At 37.7% G+C, this 12,989-nt stretch overlaps 1 protein-coding gene and 1 long non-coding RNA gene across 2 annotated transcripts in view; one reads left to right on the forward strand and one right to left on the reverse strand.

The window, feature by feature from the left end:
• The window catches only part of nr1h4 (nuclear receptor subfamily 1, group H, member 4), a 110,007-nt gene that overhangs the window by 18,269 nt on the left and 78,749 nt on the right, over nt 1-12,989 (forward strand). Inside the window, exon 3 of the mRNA XM_039761681.1 lies at nt 9,949-10,314. Within this exon, the coding sequence (XP_039617615.1) occupies nt 9,949-10,314 (366 nt within the window). The remainder of the gene's footprint in view (nt 1-9,948; nt 10,315-12,989) is intronic.
• Nucleotides 1-12,989, reverse strand: part of LOC120534248 — a 128,754-nt gene that overhangs the window by 17,613 nt on the left and 98,152 nt on the right. The gene's annotated exons all lie outside the window — the stretch shown is intronic.

A 12,989-nucleotide genomic window follows, 5' to 3' on the forward strand; every position in this document is an offset into this window, starting at 1 on the left:
AAAAATAAACTTAAATTTTAAATATCCCAAAAGATTTTGCTCTCCATAAAAATATATCCTGTCAAAATTATACAAATTCAAATATGAACATGGTGCATAACAAAACCTGGAAATATAAATAAAATTTGTTCTTTTCAGCAATAACAAATGAAATCATTCAGTTGTCTTTGCTCTTATGTCATTTTATGAGAGCTGGATCCCTGGCATCTTTTTTTGGCAAGAAGTTAGTTTATGTTTGGTGTGAGGTTCTGTGTTGTTGAGATTCTCAGGATGGACTGCAGGTGCTCATCAGTGAGGCGACTCCTGTGTGCTGTTTTGTTAGTCTTTATCACTGAGAAGAGCTTCTCACACAGATATGTGCTAGCAAACATGTACAAGGTTCGAGCCGCATGTAGACGGAGCTGGAGCATTTCTGCGGGAATGGAGTGAATAAACTGTGCGGGCCCTGCAGTATCGTACTTTTCCTTCAGTGTGCCATTACACTGCAGTTCAATCACCACCATCTGAATCTGCACAGGTGCAGTTTCCACATCGACAGCAAATGGGTTACGAAACAACTCAAAATTCTTTTTTTGTTCTTCAAAGTCACCAAAGCGCCGTGCGAACTCAGTGCGCAGCGCTCAGTTTATCAGCAAAGTGCGTATTTGGGAACACCGTTGTGCCGACTTGGTTCAAGATTACTTGGCAACAGGGAAAGTGGGGCAAGTTGCACTGGTGCATTTGTGTCTCCCATAAAAGTAGCTTCACTTGAAATCACTTTGTGATTGTGCACGGATAAAAACGTCTGCTGAAGTGTCAGATTCTTCTTTAACTCTTCTGCTTTCTGTATCTTCTGCATTGCATTCAGGTCTTTCAGGTTATCTTGATGTTTTGTCTCATAGTGCCGTCTTAGATTAAATTCTGTAATTACAGCCACATTAGCTCCACAAATGAGACACACGGGTTTACCGGCAATGTCAGTAAACATATACTCAGCCTCCCATCGGTTTTTAAAGGCTCTATGTTCAGAATCACCTTTTCTCTTCGGCATCGTGTGGGCTAGCTTCGCAATAACTTGCAGCATCATAAGCTAGACTTGATTAACGCGGTAAGTGTTCGGCCATTAATAACAATAATATATAAAATGATCTCGCAGGCCGGATATAATTACACGCCGGGCCGGATGTGGCTTGCGGGCCTTGAGTTTGACACATATGGACTAAATAGAACTTGAAAAGATATATTTTTTCGAATGTGATCACGCAATTCAGATCGAGTTGACGCGCACTGCAGTACATCGAGCCCGCGTGCTATTGCGGTTTTGCCTGCGTGCCTCAATAAGTTACCCTCCCCTCGCTCTTACTTTTTTACCGTTCATCTAATGATTACACTGAGTATGGCTTTACCAAAACAATCATTGATCGCGAATAAAGTATCCATTATTTATAAAGCTTCAATTGGTGATCTGTCTTTCTGCGTTAACCGCATATTTTTTCATATGTCTCAAACCAAGGGGATGCGAGGCTAAAATTAATCGGGAAGCGCGCATACATACTTGGTGCATCCCCTCTCGGGAATCGAACCTCGGACGTCGGCGCTAGAGGGGAAGCCTCTACTATTAGCGCCACGGCGTGTGGTTTGTCTATTTGAGCGTAGCAGTGTAATTCGGTTTTTGTTCAGCACTCTTTGGAACTGTTGTTTTTTGTTTGCGCACTGCGTCAGTTCACGTGAGCCACTGAATATGATTTTATATGTCACTCGCTCGCTTCTAAATGTTTTCTTCAGCGCTTTTTGGAGCTCTTCCTGGTTTTCTATGTAATGCGTGATTACGTGAGAGGCGTGATGATGTCACACGAAACTCCGCCTCCCACGGCTTTCGAGCTCAACTCCATTACAGTAAATGGAGAAAAATAGCTTCTAGTTATGACCATTATGCGTAGAATTTCGAAATGAAGCTGTAAGGAATGAGCCTGCCAAATTTCAGCCTTCTACCTACACGGGAAGTTGGAGAATTAGTGATGAGTCAGTGAGTAAGTGAGTGAGTCAGTGAGTGAGTGAGTGAGGGCTTTGCCTTTTATTAGTATAGATATATATATATATATATATATATATATATATATATATATATATATACACACATATAATATACACATTATACATACACTAGCTGTGCTACCTGTCTAAGTTAGGTTGAAATCAACCCAACGCTGTGACACTGGAAGCATTCCTGGTATGAGCTTAGCCAGACACTTCACCTCAGGGAATCAGAGTTTGGCAAAATTCACCAGGAAGTTCAACAGAGAGAAAGGAGCATTTCATTTGAAAATGTGTGTATTTTTGACTATATTTCTCTGGAGAAGGTGCTGGTGATAAATATAACCCTTTGTTTGAACCTGGAATTGTGTTGGGTGACATTGTGTCTGTGGTTTGGGACACAGTTGCAGCCCCCTTGTGGTTTCAATATATGTATATGTATGTATGTATACTGAACAGTCTTGTGTTCATAGTGTCTAAAACTTTCTAATTAATGACTCATAGCCTTCCATTCCTTTACTGTGCATACTTGTAGCTGGCATAACAGACAACTTCAGGCAGCAGGTCCATTTAGCTGTTTCAACTACTAAGGTCTTGAACAGGATTCATTAAGACTCCGTGTCTTTGTATTCAGTAAAATTCAGAGCCAGTACAAAGAGTGCCAGAGAACTGGCTAAATTGTGGCTCTCTAACGAAAATACCATTGAGAGACACTTGAACTTGAACTCAGATTATGCAGGCTTAAAAAGAACATCCAAATAATAAAAAAGACTTTATGACTGAAACCTTCTGAACCCCACCTTATTATTCCTCCCTATCTGACAACCCCCCTCCCCTCCATCTGCTATATATTACCTTTGATTCCTGTATGTCTAATCATTTTCCTCTGATGATGACACCTGATAGGTTGTCAAAAGCTTATAAATAAAAATATGTGACCCATTTTCTCCTTTTGTGCATCTCTAGCTACAAATATGCAAACAGTATCACAGACAATCCATCCATCCATTTTCCAACCCGCTGAATCCGAACACAGGGAGCCAATCCCAGCCAACACAGGAACCAATCCTGGGCAGGGTACCAACCAACCACAGGACACACACAAACACACCAAGGTCAATTTAGAATCGCCAATCCACCTAACCTGCATGTCTTTGGACTGTGGGAGGAAACCCATGCAGACACGGGGAGAACATGCAAACTCCACGCAGGGAGGACCCGGGAAGTGAACCCGGGTCTCCTAACTGTGAGGCAGCAGCGCTACCACTGCGCCACTGTGCCACCTGTATCACTTCTATATATAACCACCAGTTGCAGCCAGAATATTAGTAAAATCTGTAAATGTACAAAAGAAAATTTATTTATTGGAGTCAAAGTCACAAAATTCTATAAATAAGTAAAAGAAAAATGAATTATTATTTAACGGAGTAAAAATCATGAAATTGAATAAAATATTTACTCTCTTGCCAATTGGAGTATTCCTGTTAAACTGAAGTCCACTATGCTCGATAAGTATTTATAAGAGACTAAATAAACGATCCATTCATGTTAACTGACAAAAACCACGACTTTCTTGATATTTTAGTTTATAATTTAAAAACGGAATAAGAATCTGAAAATCTAACAACATCACATTAAAGTTCGATAAACTCGATAAAAGTATGATACCAAACATATATATGTAGGTTTTAAAATAAGCCACGACAAAAAACATGACATAAAATCGTTGCACAAAATTGTTGTACTTTTAGGCTTAGGAATTTATATATATAGAGTAGATATATACTGTTAAATAGGAATATAAGTAACAAGCTGATTAAGTTTGCAGACGATACCAAGATAGGTGGATTTGCAGATAATTTGGAATCCGTTATATCATTACAGAAGGGCTTGGATAGCATACAGGCTTGGGCAGATTTGTGGCCGATGAAATTTAATGTCAATAAATGTAAAGTATTACACAGAGAAAGTAATGAAAAGTCAAGCAAAATGACACCTTTTTAATTTAGTGATTTAGTAATTTATTCATTTCTTGTAGTGAGAAGTCAAGCAAAATGACACCTTTTATTGGTTAAACTAAAAAGATTACAATATGCAAGCTTTCAAGGCAACTCAGGCCTCTTCTTCAGGCAAGATGTAAGATGTTGCCTTGAAAGTTTTCATATTGTAATCTTTTTAGTTTAACCAATAAAAGGTTTCATTTTGCTTGACTTTTCACTACATTCATAATGGCTAACACGGTACAACACCCTAGTACTACAGACATAGGAAGTAAAAATGTTAGGTTTGAATACACAATGGGAGATCGGAAAATCGAGAGTACACCTTATGAGAAGGATTTAGGAGTCACAGTGGACTCTAAGCTATCGACTTCCCAACAGTGTTCAGAAGCCATTAAGAAGGCTAACAGAATGTTAAGATATATAGCACGATGTGTGGAGTAGGACATAGCAGCGTTAGAAAAAATCCAGAGAAGAACAACTACCCTGCAAAAAAAAAATGCATACAATAAAACCTAAACAAGAAGCTTTAAATGGGAGTTGTTTTGCTTTTATTTAACAAAAAATCTACCAATGGAGTAAGCAAAGTTTACTTGTCAAGATTTTTTAAAGTAAGCTAAATAATCATGACTATTTGACTTTGAATTCTAACAATGAGGCAAACAAGATTTAATGTCATGATATAATTACTTTTCACTTGCTTATATTTTATTTTTTGCAGTGTAGGCTGATTCCAGGGCTACAGGGGATGAATTATGAGGAAGGATTAAAAGAGCTGAGCCTTTACAGTTTAAGCAAAAGAAGATTAAGAGGTGACATGATTGAAGTGTTTAAAATTATGAAGGGAATTAGTACAGTGGATCGAGACTTGTATTTTAAAATGAGTTCATCAAGAACACGGGGACACAGTTGGAAACTTGTTAAGGGTAAATTTCATCCCAGCAAAACTAAACACAAACTAGACTTGCAAGTTTTTTTAGAAGAATTAAATGATAGGACTGGTGAGCTTTGTTGGGCTGAATGGCCTGTTCTCGTCTAGATTTGCCAACTATGCTGGACCAATTGTTGTCCCCAAAAATGTGACCTGGGCTGTGAGGCAGCAGTGCTAACCACTATCACAGTGCATCACTATCACAGAATTAAATATCAGAACAGTTAAATTTCCTTCAGACAGTAGCATGAATTCGCTAAGATATGCAGTTACTCACCTCTCTTGTACTGATGAGTACAGTTTAGTGTTTTTTTGTGTTTTCCTAACAATTTTGCTTGTTCATTGCTACTACTACCAAATAACTGCAACACTGAAGCACATGTATTTTTCATTCTTAATGTTTACAGAAACCACACAGTACTCTGGGCAATATTATTAAAGGGGTAGGCTCACATGTTACACCCAAGTCACATACAAGTCCATACAAGAAGACAATACCTTTAAGACAAATATACACATTTTCAATTTCCTTCTGTGTGCTCGTTTTGTGTTTAAATGCATTCACAAGTCTCACATAACTTTTAGCCCACCAACAGTGTTATGTACTTGGTGGGCTGAACCATCCAACATTAGCTTCTACAGCTCTGTCATGTCATGCTGGCCTTGCCAAATATCACAAAGTTCTGAGAAGAAAAGTTTGCATACAAGTAAACTGGTTGCATGTAGAATTTTCAGGAAAATAACAAGGTCACCGGTGAATACAACATATTCGCTGCAAAAAACACTTTGGCAAATTTTACCAATCAACACTAATCAGATGAAAATCAGGAAACATTCCACTCACACAAAGGCCAATTTGCAGTCGCCAGTTGACATAATGTAGATGTTTCAAGGGATGTGGGAGGAAAACCCCCATGGACAGGAAAGGACCTGCAAACTCCACGCAGACATTGAGCATGTTCTGGATTTGAACCCAGAATACTGGATCATTGAGGCTGCAGTGCTACTCAGCTGAGCAGCAGCAATCTTCTCTTTTCTGAGCTTTATTTGCTCACACAGGCAGTATCTTTCTTGCTTCTAATTTGTTTAGTTTTGTACTAAATTTATTTTACTCACAAATCATGATAAAATGCTGAGTTATTATAAACAGGATGTGGGGCCCTTTTTCTTTTTTGTTTCTGCTTTTTTTTACTTTAAATATTTTCCTATTTTGGCAAGCTAAACATGTTTGTTTTGCATATTTATACATTTTTCAGAAATTATCAAAAACGTCGCCACATTGTGATTAGACTAACCTCAGGGGTTAGTGAGTTCAGTATCTTTCATTGCTACTGTAATTAGAAAAGACAATGAATTTCCCCTTGGGGTTAATAAAGTATCTATCTATCTATCTATCTATGTACAGTGGTGTGAAAAACTATTTGCCCCCTTCCTGATTTCTTATTCTTTTGCATGTTTGTCACACAAAATGTTTCTGATCATCAAACACATTTAACCATTAGTCAAATATAACACAAGTAAACACAAAATGCAGTTTTTAAATGATGGTTTTTATTATTTAGGGAGAAAAAAAAATCCAAACCTACATGGCCCTGTGTGAAAAGTAATTGCCCCTTGTTAAAAATCACCTAACTGTGGTGTATCACACCTGAGGTCAATTTCCGTAGCCACCCCCAGGCCTGATTACTGCCACACCTGTTTCAATCAAGAAATCACTTAAATAGGAGCTGCCTGACACAGAGAAGTAGACCAAAAGCACCTCAAAAGCTAGACATCATGCCAAGACCCAAAGAAATTCAGGAACAAATGAGAACAGAAGTAATTGAGATCTATCAGTCTGGTAAAGGTTATAAAGCCATTTCTAAAGCTTTGGGACTCCAGCGAACCACAGTAAGAGCCATTATCCACAAATGGCAAAAACATGCAACAGTGGTGAACCTTCCCAGGAGTGGCCGGCCGACCAAAATTACCCCAAGAGCGCAGAGACGACTCATCCGAGAGGTCACGAAAGACCCCAGGACAACGTCTAAAGAACTGCAGGCCTCACTTGCCTCAATTAAGGTCAGTGTTCACGACTCCACCATAAGAAAGAGACTGGGCAAAACGGCCTGCATGGCAGATTTCCAAGACACAAACCACTGTTAAGCAAAAGAGCATTAGGGCTCGTCTCAATTTTGCTAAGAAACATCTCAATGATTGCCAAGACTTTTGGGAAAATACCTTGTGGACTGATGAGACAAAACTTGAACTTTTTTGAAGGCAAATGTCCTGTTACATCTGGCGTAAAAGGAACACAGTATTTCAGAAAAAGAACATCATACCAACAGTAAAATATGGTGGTGGTAGTGTGATGGTCTGGGGTTGTTTTGCTGCTTCAGGACCTGGAAGGCTTGCTGTGATAGATGGAACCATGAATTCTACTGTCTACCAAAAAATCCTGAAGGAGAATGTCCGGCCATCTGTTCGTCAACTCAAGCTGAAGCGATCTTGGGTGCTGCAACAGGACAATGACCCAAAACACACCAGCAAATCCACCTCTGAATGGCTGAAGAAAAACAAAATGAAGACTTTGGAGTGGCCTAGTCAAAGTCCTGACCTGAATCCAATTGAGATGCTATGGCATGACCTTAAAAAGGTGGTTCATGCTAGAAAACCCTCAAATAAAGCTGAATTACAACAATTCTGCAAAGATGAGTTGGCCAAAATTCCTCCAGAGCGCTGTAAAAGACTCATTGCAAGTTATCATAAACGCTTGATTGCAGTTATTGCTGCTAAGGGTGGCCCAACCAGTTATTAGGTTCAGGGGCAATTACTTTTTCACACAGGGACATGTAGGCTTGGATTTTTTTTTCTCCCTAAATAATAAAAAACATCATTTAAAAACTGCATTTTGTGTTTACTTGTGTTATATTTCACTAATGGTTAAATGTGTTTGATGATCAGAAGCATTTTGTGTGACAAACATGCAAAAGAATAAGAAATCAGGAAGGGGGCAAATAGTTTTTCACACCACTGTATTCATGAAACCCAATTACGTTTGTCAAAAATATAAGGATCTGAAATCTTAATAAGTTCATAAAAGTGGACAATCAACCTTATTAGGTTCCTTTCAACACAAGGTGACTAACAAGATCAGAGTATATTGAACCGATATAATGTTATTCATGATCAAATTGTATGCACGTATTTCACCTTTATTAGTTTTTGAGACGGGGCGGCACGGTGGCGCAGTGGGTAGCGCTGCTGCCTCGCAGTTAGGAGACCCAGGTTTGCTTCCCGGGTCCTCCCTGCGTGGAGTTTGCATGTTCTCCCCGTGTCTGCATGGGTTTCCTCCCACAGTCCAAAGAAATGTGGGCTAGGTGGACTGGCGATTCTAAATTGGCCATAGTGTGTGTTTGTGTGTGTCCTGTGGTGGGTTGGCGCCCTGCCCGGGATTGGTTTCTGTGTTGGCTGGGATGGGCTCCAGCAGACCCCTGTGTTCGGATTCAGCGGGTTGGAAAATGGATGGATGGATAGTTTTTGAGACTACATTACAAGAGAATCCAGAATACCAGATACCTAGTATCATACTTCATATCTAATTCATCTTCAGCCCCATCCCCATTCTGTTTGGAGAACTATGTATTTGGATACATGTAATGAATTTACTTTATTGTCATTCAAACCATACAACAAGGAGTGCACAACTGAAGAAAATTGCGTTTCTCCAGGCTCAGTGTGTGAACATAAAAATAACGACAAGTGCACAGCACGTTATTCCACAATAGATAGACGTAACAGACGGCATAAACAGACAAAATATATGGATCGCCTAATAGACAAGCTGAGATGGTAAAAAAAATTACACGTTACTTAGGAATATTTCATATTCTAAGGAACACAAGTTATATTTAATGTTGTTGCATTATTGCCCAATGTGACAAAAAAATGTAAACTTGGCAAACAGTGGTAAGTGCTCATGTGACGAAAACCATTAAAATAATTTAAAGAAATAACAGCATTTTAGGAGATAGGAGATTCTGAATATATGTGTTCAAACAGTCTGTGTGCGTGTTCAGGAATTTAACAGTCCCAATAAGTCAGCATGTTGTGTGTTGTTGTATAAAGGATATATTAATAAAATCTTGAAAATTTTAATGAAGCAGTTCATTGCATGAAAAGTCTGTTTTCTTTTCATTCTAAAATGATACGGTAATTATTTTTCTTCTGTATTATACTGGACACATTCGATTTTCTCCAGTTGAATAAAATAAAGTGATGAACAAGTAATAAAATATAAGATAACTCAACAGACTTTTAATTTAGAGTAGAACTGGGAGGTTTGAGGGAAAGGCTGGCCAGCAGGGAGGAAGAGATGGCAGAGAAAAAGGCAGGGAGAGATGGGAAATGAGAAGCAGAGCTCTTTCTCTCTCTGTGAAGTTATGAAAGTGACACAACAAAGCTAAGCCCCCATGTTTGCCTAGTCTGCCCCAGAGGGATCAGAATTTCTCCTTTGTCTTCAGTTTATGTATGTTCCCTGTGATCCTCTTTCTTCTTTTGTTTGCTTTAATATAAGGAACTTTTAACTGGCCCTATATACAGGGAATGCGGGAGTGCATGTTTGTGTGCCATATGTTGGACTGGTCTAAAGTTGTTTCCTTCTTTGTGCCCAAAACTGAAATTTATAAAAGACGTTAGGTAAGGGATGCATGAATAAGCCACTATTTTTAATACTTTGAAATACTTTGGTAGTATATGTTAATTGTTTATTTTAAAACGATTTTTGTCTTCTGCTCATTATTGACAAAGGTATCAAATCATCTATCCATTTTTAAACCATCTTTCATTCATTTTGGGTGAGTGTGGGCCATGATTCCTACAGAAGGATTCACACAGGAAGAACATGCCATCTCTACACGGCACGTGACCGGGCCAGGAATGGAATGATTGTAGAAAATTGAATGAAGATGAAGAGAATTTTGTCTATTTTATGTGTTGAGTATTTACTGTATTTATTGTTTTTAGATTTGTTAGCAGAACAAGGAAGTCCAATTCTACAAGATCCCGATGGATTGCCATTCTCCAGCTATCCCACCATTCAGTACTCTCCGGCACAGCCACCCATTTCGTCACCACCTTACTACTCCAGCCATAATTTTTATCCTCAGTATCCCGATGACTGGTACCCTTCCTCTGCAATACATGAACTGAGAAAAGCAACTTGTGAAAACAGCTACGAGAAGGAGCTTGGAGATGGCATTTTTCCAGTTTTAAAAAGGTCACGACAGGGACTTCATCCTGGAAGGACAAAAGGTGAAGAGCTGTGTGTCGTTTGTGGAGATAAGGCCTCTGGATACCATTACAATGCACTCACGTGCGAGGGATGCAAAGGTAAGAATAGGTGCTCTGTTTTATATTCATATGGGGAAAACAGGAGTGGTTATCGTTATAATTTCAATATTTATATACTGTACCTTGAAAATCAAATTGATTTATGTTTCCAAGGGTTCATAAGTTCTGAGCACAGCAACAGAGTACACCAAACATAAGCCGACTGCTCTTTTGACATCATAGTTGAAATATAATATTTGCAGATTCAGTAACTCCTATGGAACTGCATTTTAAACAACAATGTGGTTTAGTTGATTGTAAATACACAAAAACATTTTTGTTTATTTGTTTGTTTGCTTGTCTGAGGAGTGTTCTAGGGATTTGTCTGTTGACTTCTATGCCCCCATTATGTTGTATCCTTCACAGGCAAGTCAGTCATACATATTTTCCGCTCTAGGTTTGCAGAGTTTGGTGGACTGCTGTAATACACTCTTCAGTCTTCTCACTCTCCTTTTACAAGTGGCATAGAATGGAGTCCTAATGCAAGTCAAAAGTTTGTTGCCTACTGCTAATTGTAAGAAGAACATATATAATGCATAGATTCATTTTATCAGTGGACAGTCTCGAAGTAATGAAAACTTACTCAAGCCTTCTGTATATTTCTTTAACTGTGGATTATTTAACTATTGCCACATTTTGTCTCATGTCACCATGAGATGACCTCTGCTGCATGGTAATATTGGTGTCAGTATGCAGACAAAATCACTAGTGACAGCTTTGCTGAAATATTTTCAAAAATCAGTATAAAACTGTAGCCTTGACCTTAGTATCATTTGATTTATTGTCTGTGTGGAGATTGTGTTTTCTCTTAGGATTTAATTACATTTTCTTTCAGCATTTCAGGTTCATTCCACTTGCCATAGGTGTACAAATTGATTTGATATACAGCTCTAAATGAATCTAGTATGAATTAATATGGATCTGCCAGTGAGTCTGACCTATTATACTGGGTGTGTTTCTGCTTTGCTTTTGACACTACTGGCTTTGGAATCAGACAGACAGACAGACAGACAGACAGACAGACAGATAGATAGATAGATAGATAGATAGATAGATAGATAGATAGATAGATAGTCCAGCAAAAAAAAAATTAATATAAATTGTAACTGACAAATTGTAAAAACAAAATCAAACCCAAACAATGCAAAACCAAGATCTGCATACAAAAAATAGACATTGTACATTTAATGTCTGATGTTTCTAAAGAAATACCATCTATATGCCAATTTACCAACTGTATCCGGGCAGAATGAAGATGTGCATGACAGGACAAAGTCCTACTGTACAGCCTAATAGCTATACATGAAACATACCCAGTAGTGCCTCCTACCATGCTGTGGTGGAATGAGCTGATAGCTAAAGATAATCCCAGACGACTCTTAATTTTGCCAACCTCCACTTTTCTGCATCTGACTCTAGTGTATTGCAATGCGACTGGCTTTTTTCATCAGTTTAATCTGAGGTCTAGCATCCCCAGAGCTGGTATAAATACTCACTTTCACGGCAATTAAACAAATGGTTAAATAGAAAGCAAAGATTACAGCACAAATTCACATTTTTGCCTCTAAACAGTAATAAATATTAACATCTGTTGTATAACAATGTATTATTTAAAGTAAGTTTCACAATGTTTTGGCAAGTTAGATCTACAAAAACTACTCAATTAAATATTAAAGCACTAAAATTTGAACAAATGCAACAAAACTGCAATTAATTATCGAGATGGTTGAGCATTAATAATGGAATAGATGTAATAAATATTTCATGCAATAAAGGAGAAATTCATAATTTGAATTTAAGCAAGAGTAAACCCAACAGACCAACTCAGTGGTCGAGTAAAGAAAAAAGAAAAGGCAGATCATTCTTGCACATAAAAAATAACACTAACATTACCTATTGAGAATATTGTACCTGATATATTAACACATTTTTAAAAATAAGTATTTGTGTAGTTTGTGTTTATTTAATGTAAGGTTTCTATTTCTGAGGTTTATTTGTCAGTTGGATTTAGCTTTCTTTCACTTTGCTAACACTATCTAGGTTAGAATTATTATGTGACTGCAATCACTGTACTGACATCACAAAGGCGATGTTAAAAATATGTGACAGTGAAGGCATGCATTATTCTTTGGAGGATACACAATGTACAAAAAGTTCTCTTAGTGATGTTAGCTTTTTTTCTAAATAGGCCCTAGTGCCAGATGTGTGCCATTGTGTTGATTTCATTTTATTTTGACTCTTGACTAATATATTGTCCTTTTGGTTCTTATTGTCTGATGTAATTTGTGATTTCCTGGTTTTGACCTTTCGCCATGCCTGACTACTTCTTAATTAACCATCTCCTTGTTATCGTATAATTCTCTCAATAGTCCTTGAACACTTACTGTACCTCAGTATAGTACCATTACAAGAGAAATTATTAAGGTATAAAAGCATTTAGAAAATAATTTTATCATCAGGCTCCTGCTGCGGCATTGTCCCTGGTTTAGTTGTGTTAATTGTTTTATATTATATTCAGTTTTATTTGTAAATTACTTATTTCCTTTTGTTAATGAACATGTTTATGTTAACCACCTTTTCCAAATACTTTTGATTTAATATATATTTATTTTTAATAGTTTTTCTTTTGTTCCTTAATTGTCTAAATGACTTTGTCATTTCTTATTTTCACATCT

The sequence above is a fragment of the Polypterus senegalus genome, chromosome 8, assembly GCF_016835505.1.
Source record: "Polypterus senegalus isolate Bchr_013 chromosome 8, ASM1683550v1, whole genome shotgun sequence".
In the NCBI taxonomy this organism is placed as follows: domain Eukaryota; kingdom Metazoa; phylum Chordata; class Cladistia; order Polypteriformes; family Polypteridae; genus Polypterus; species Polypterus senegalus.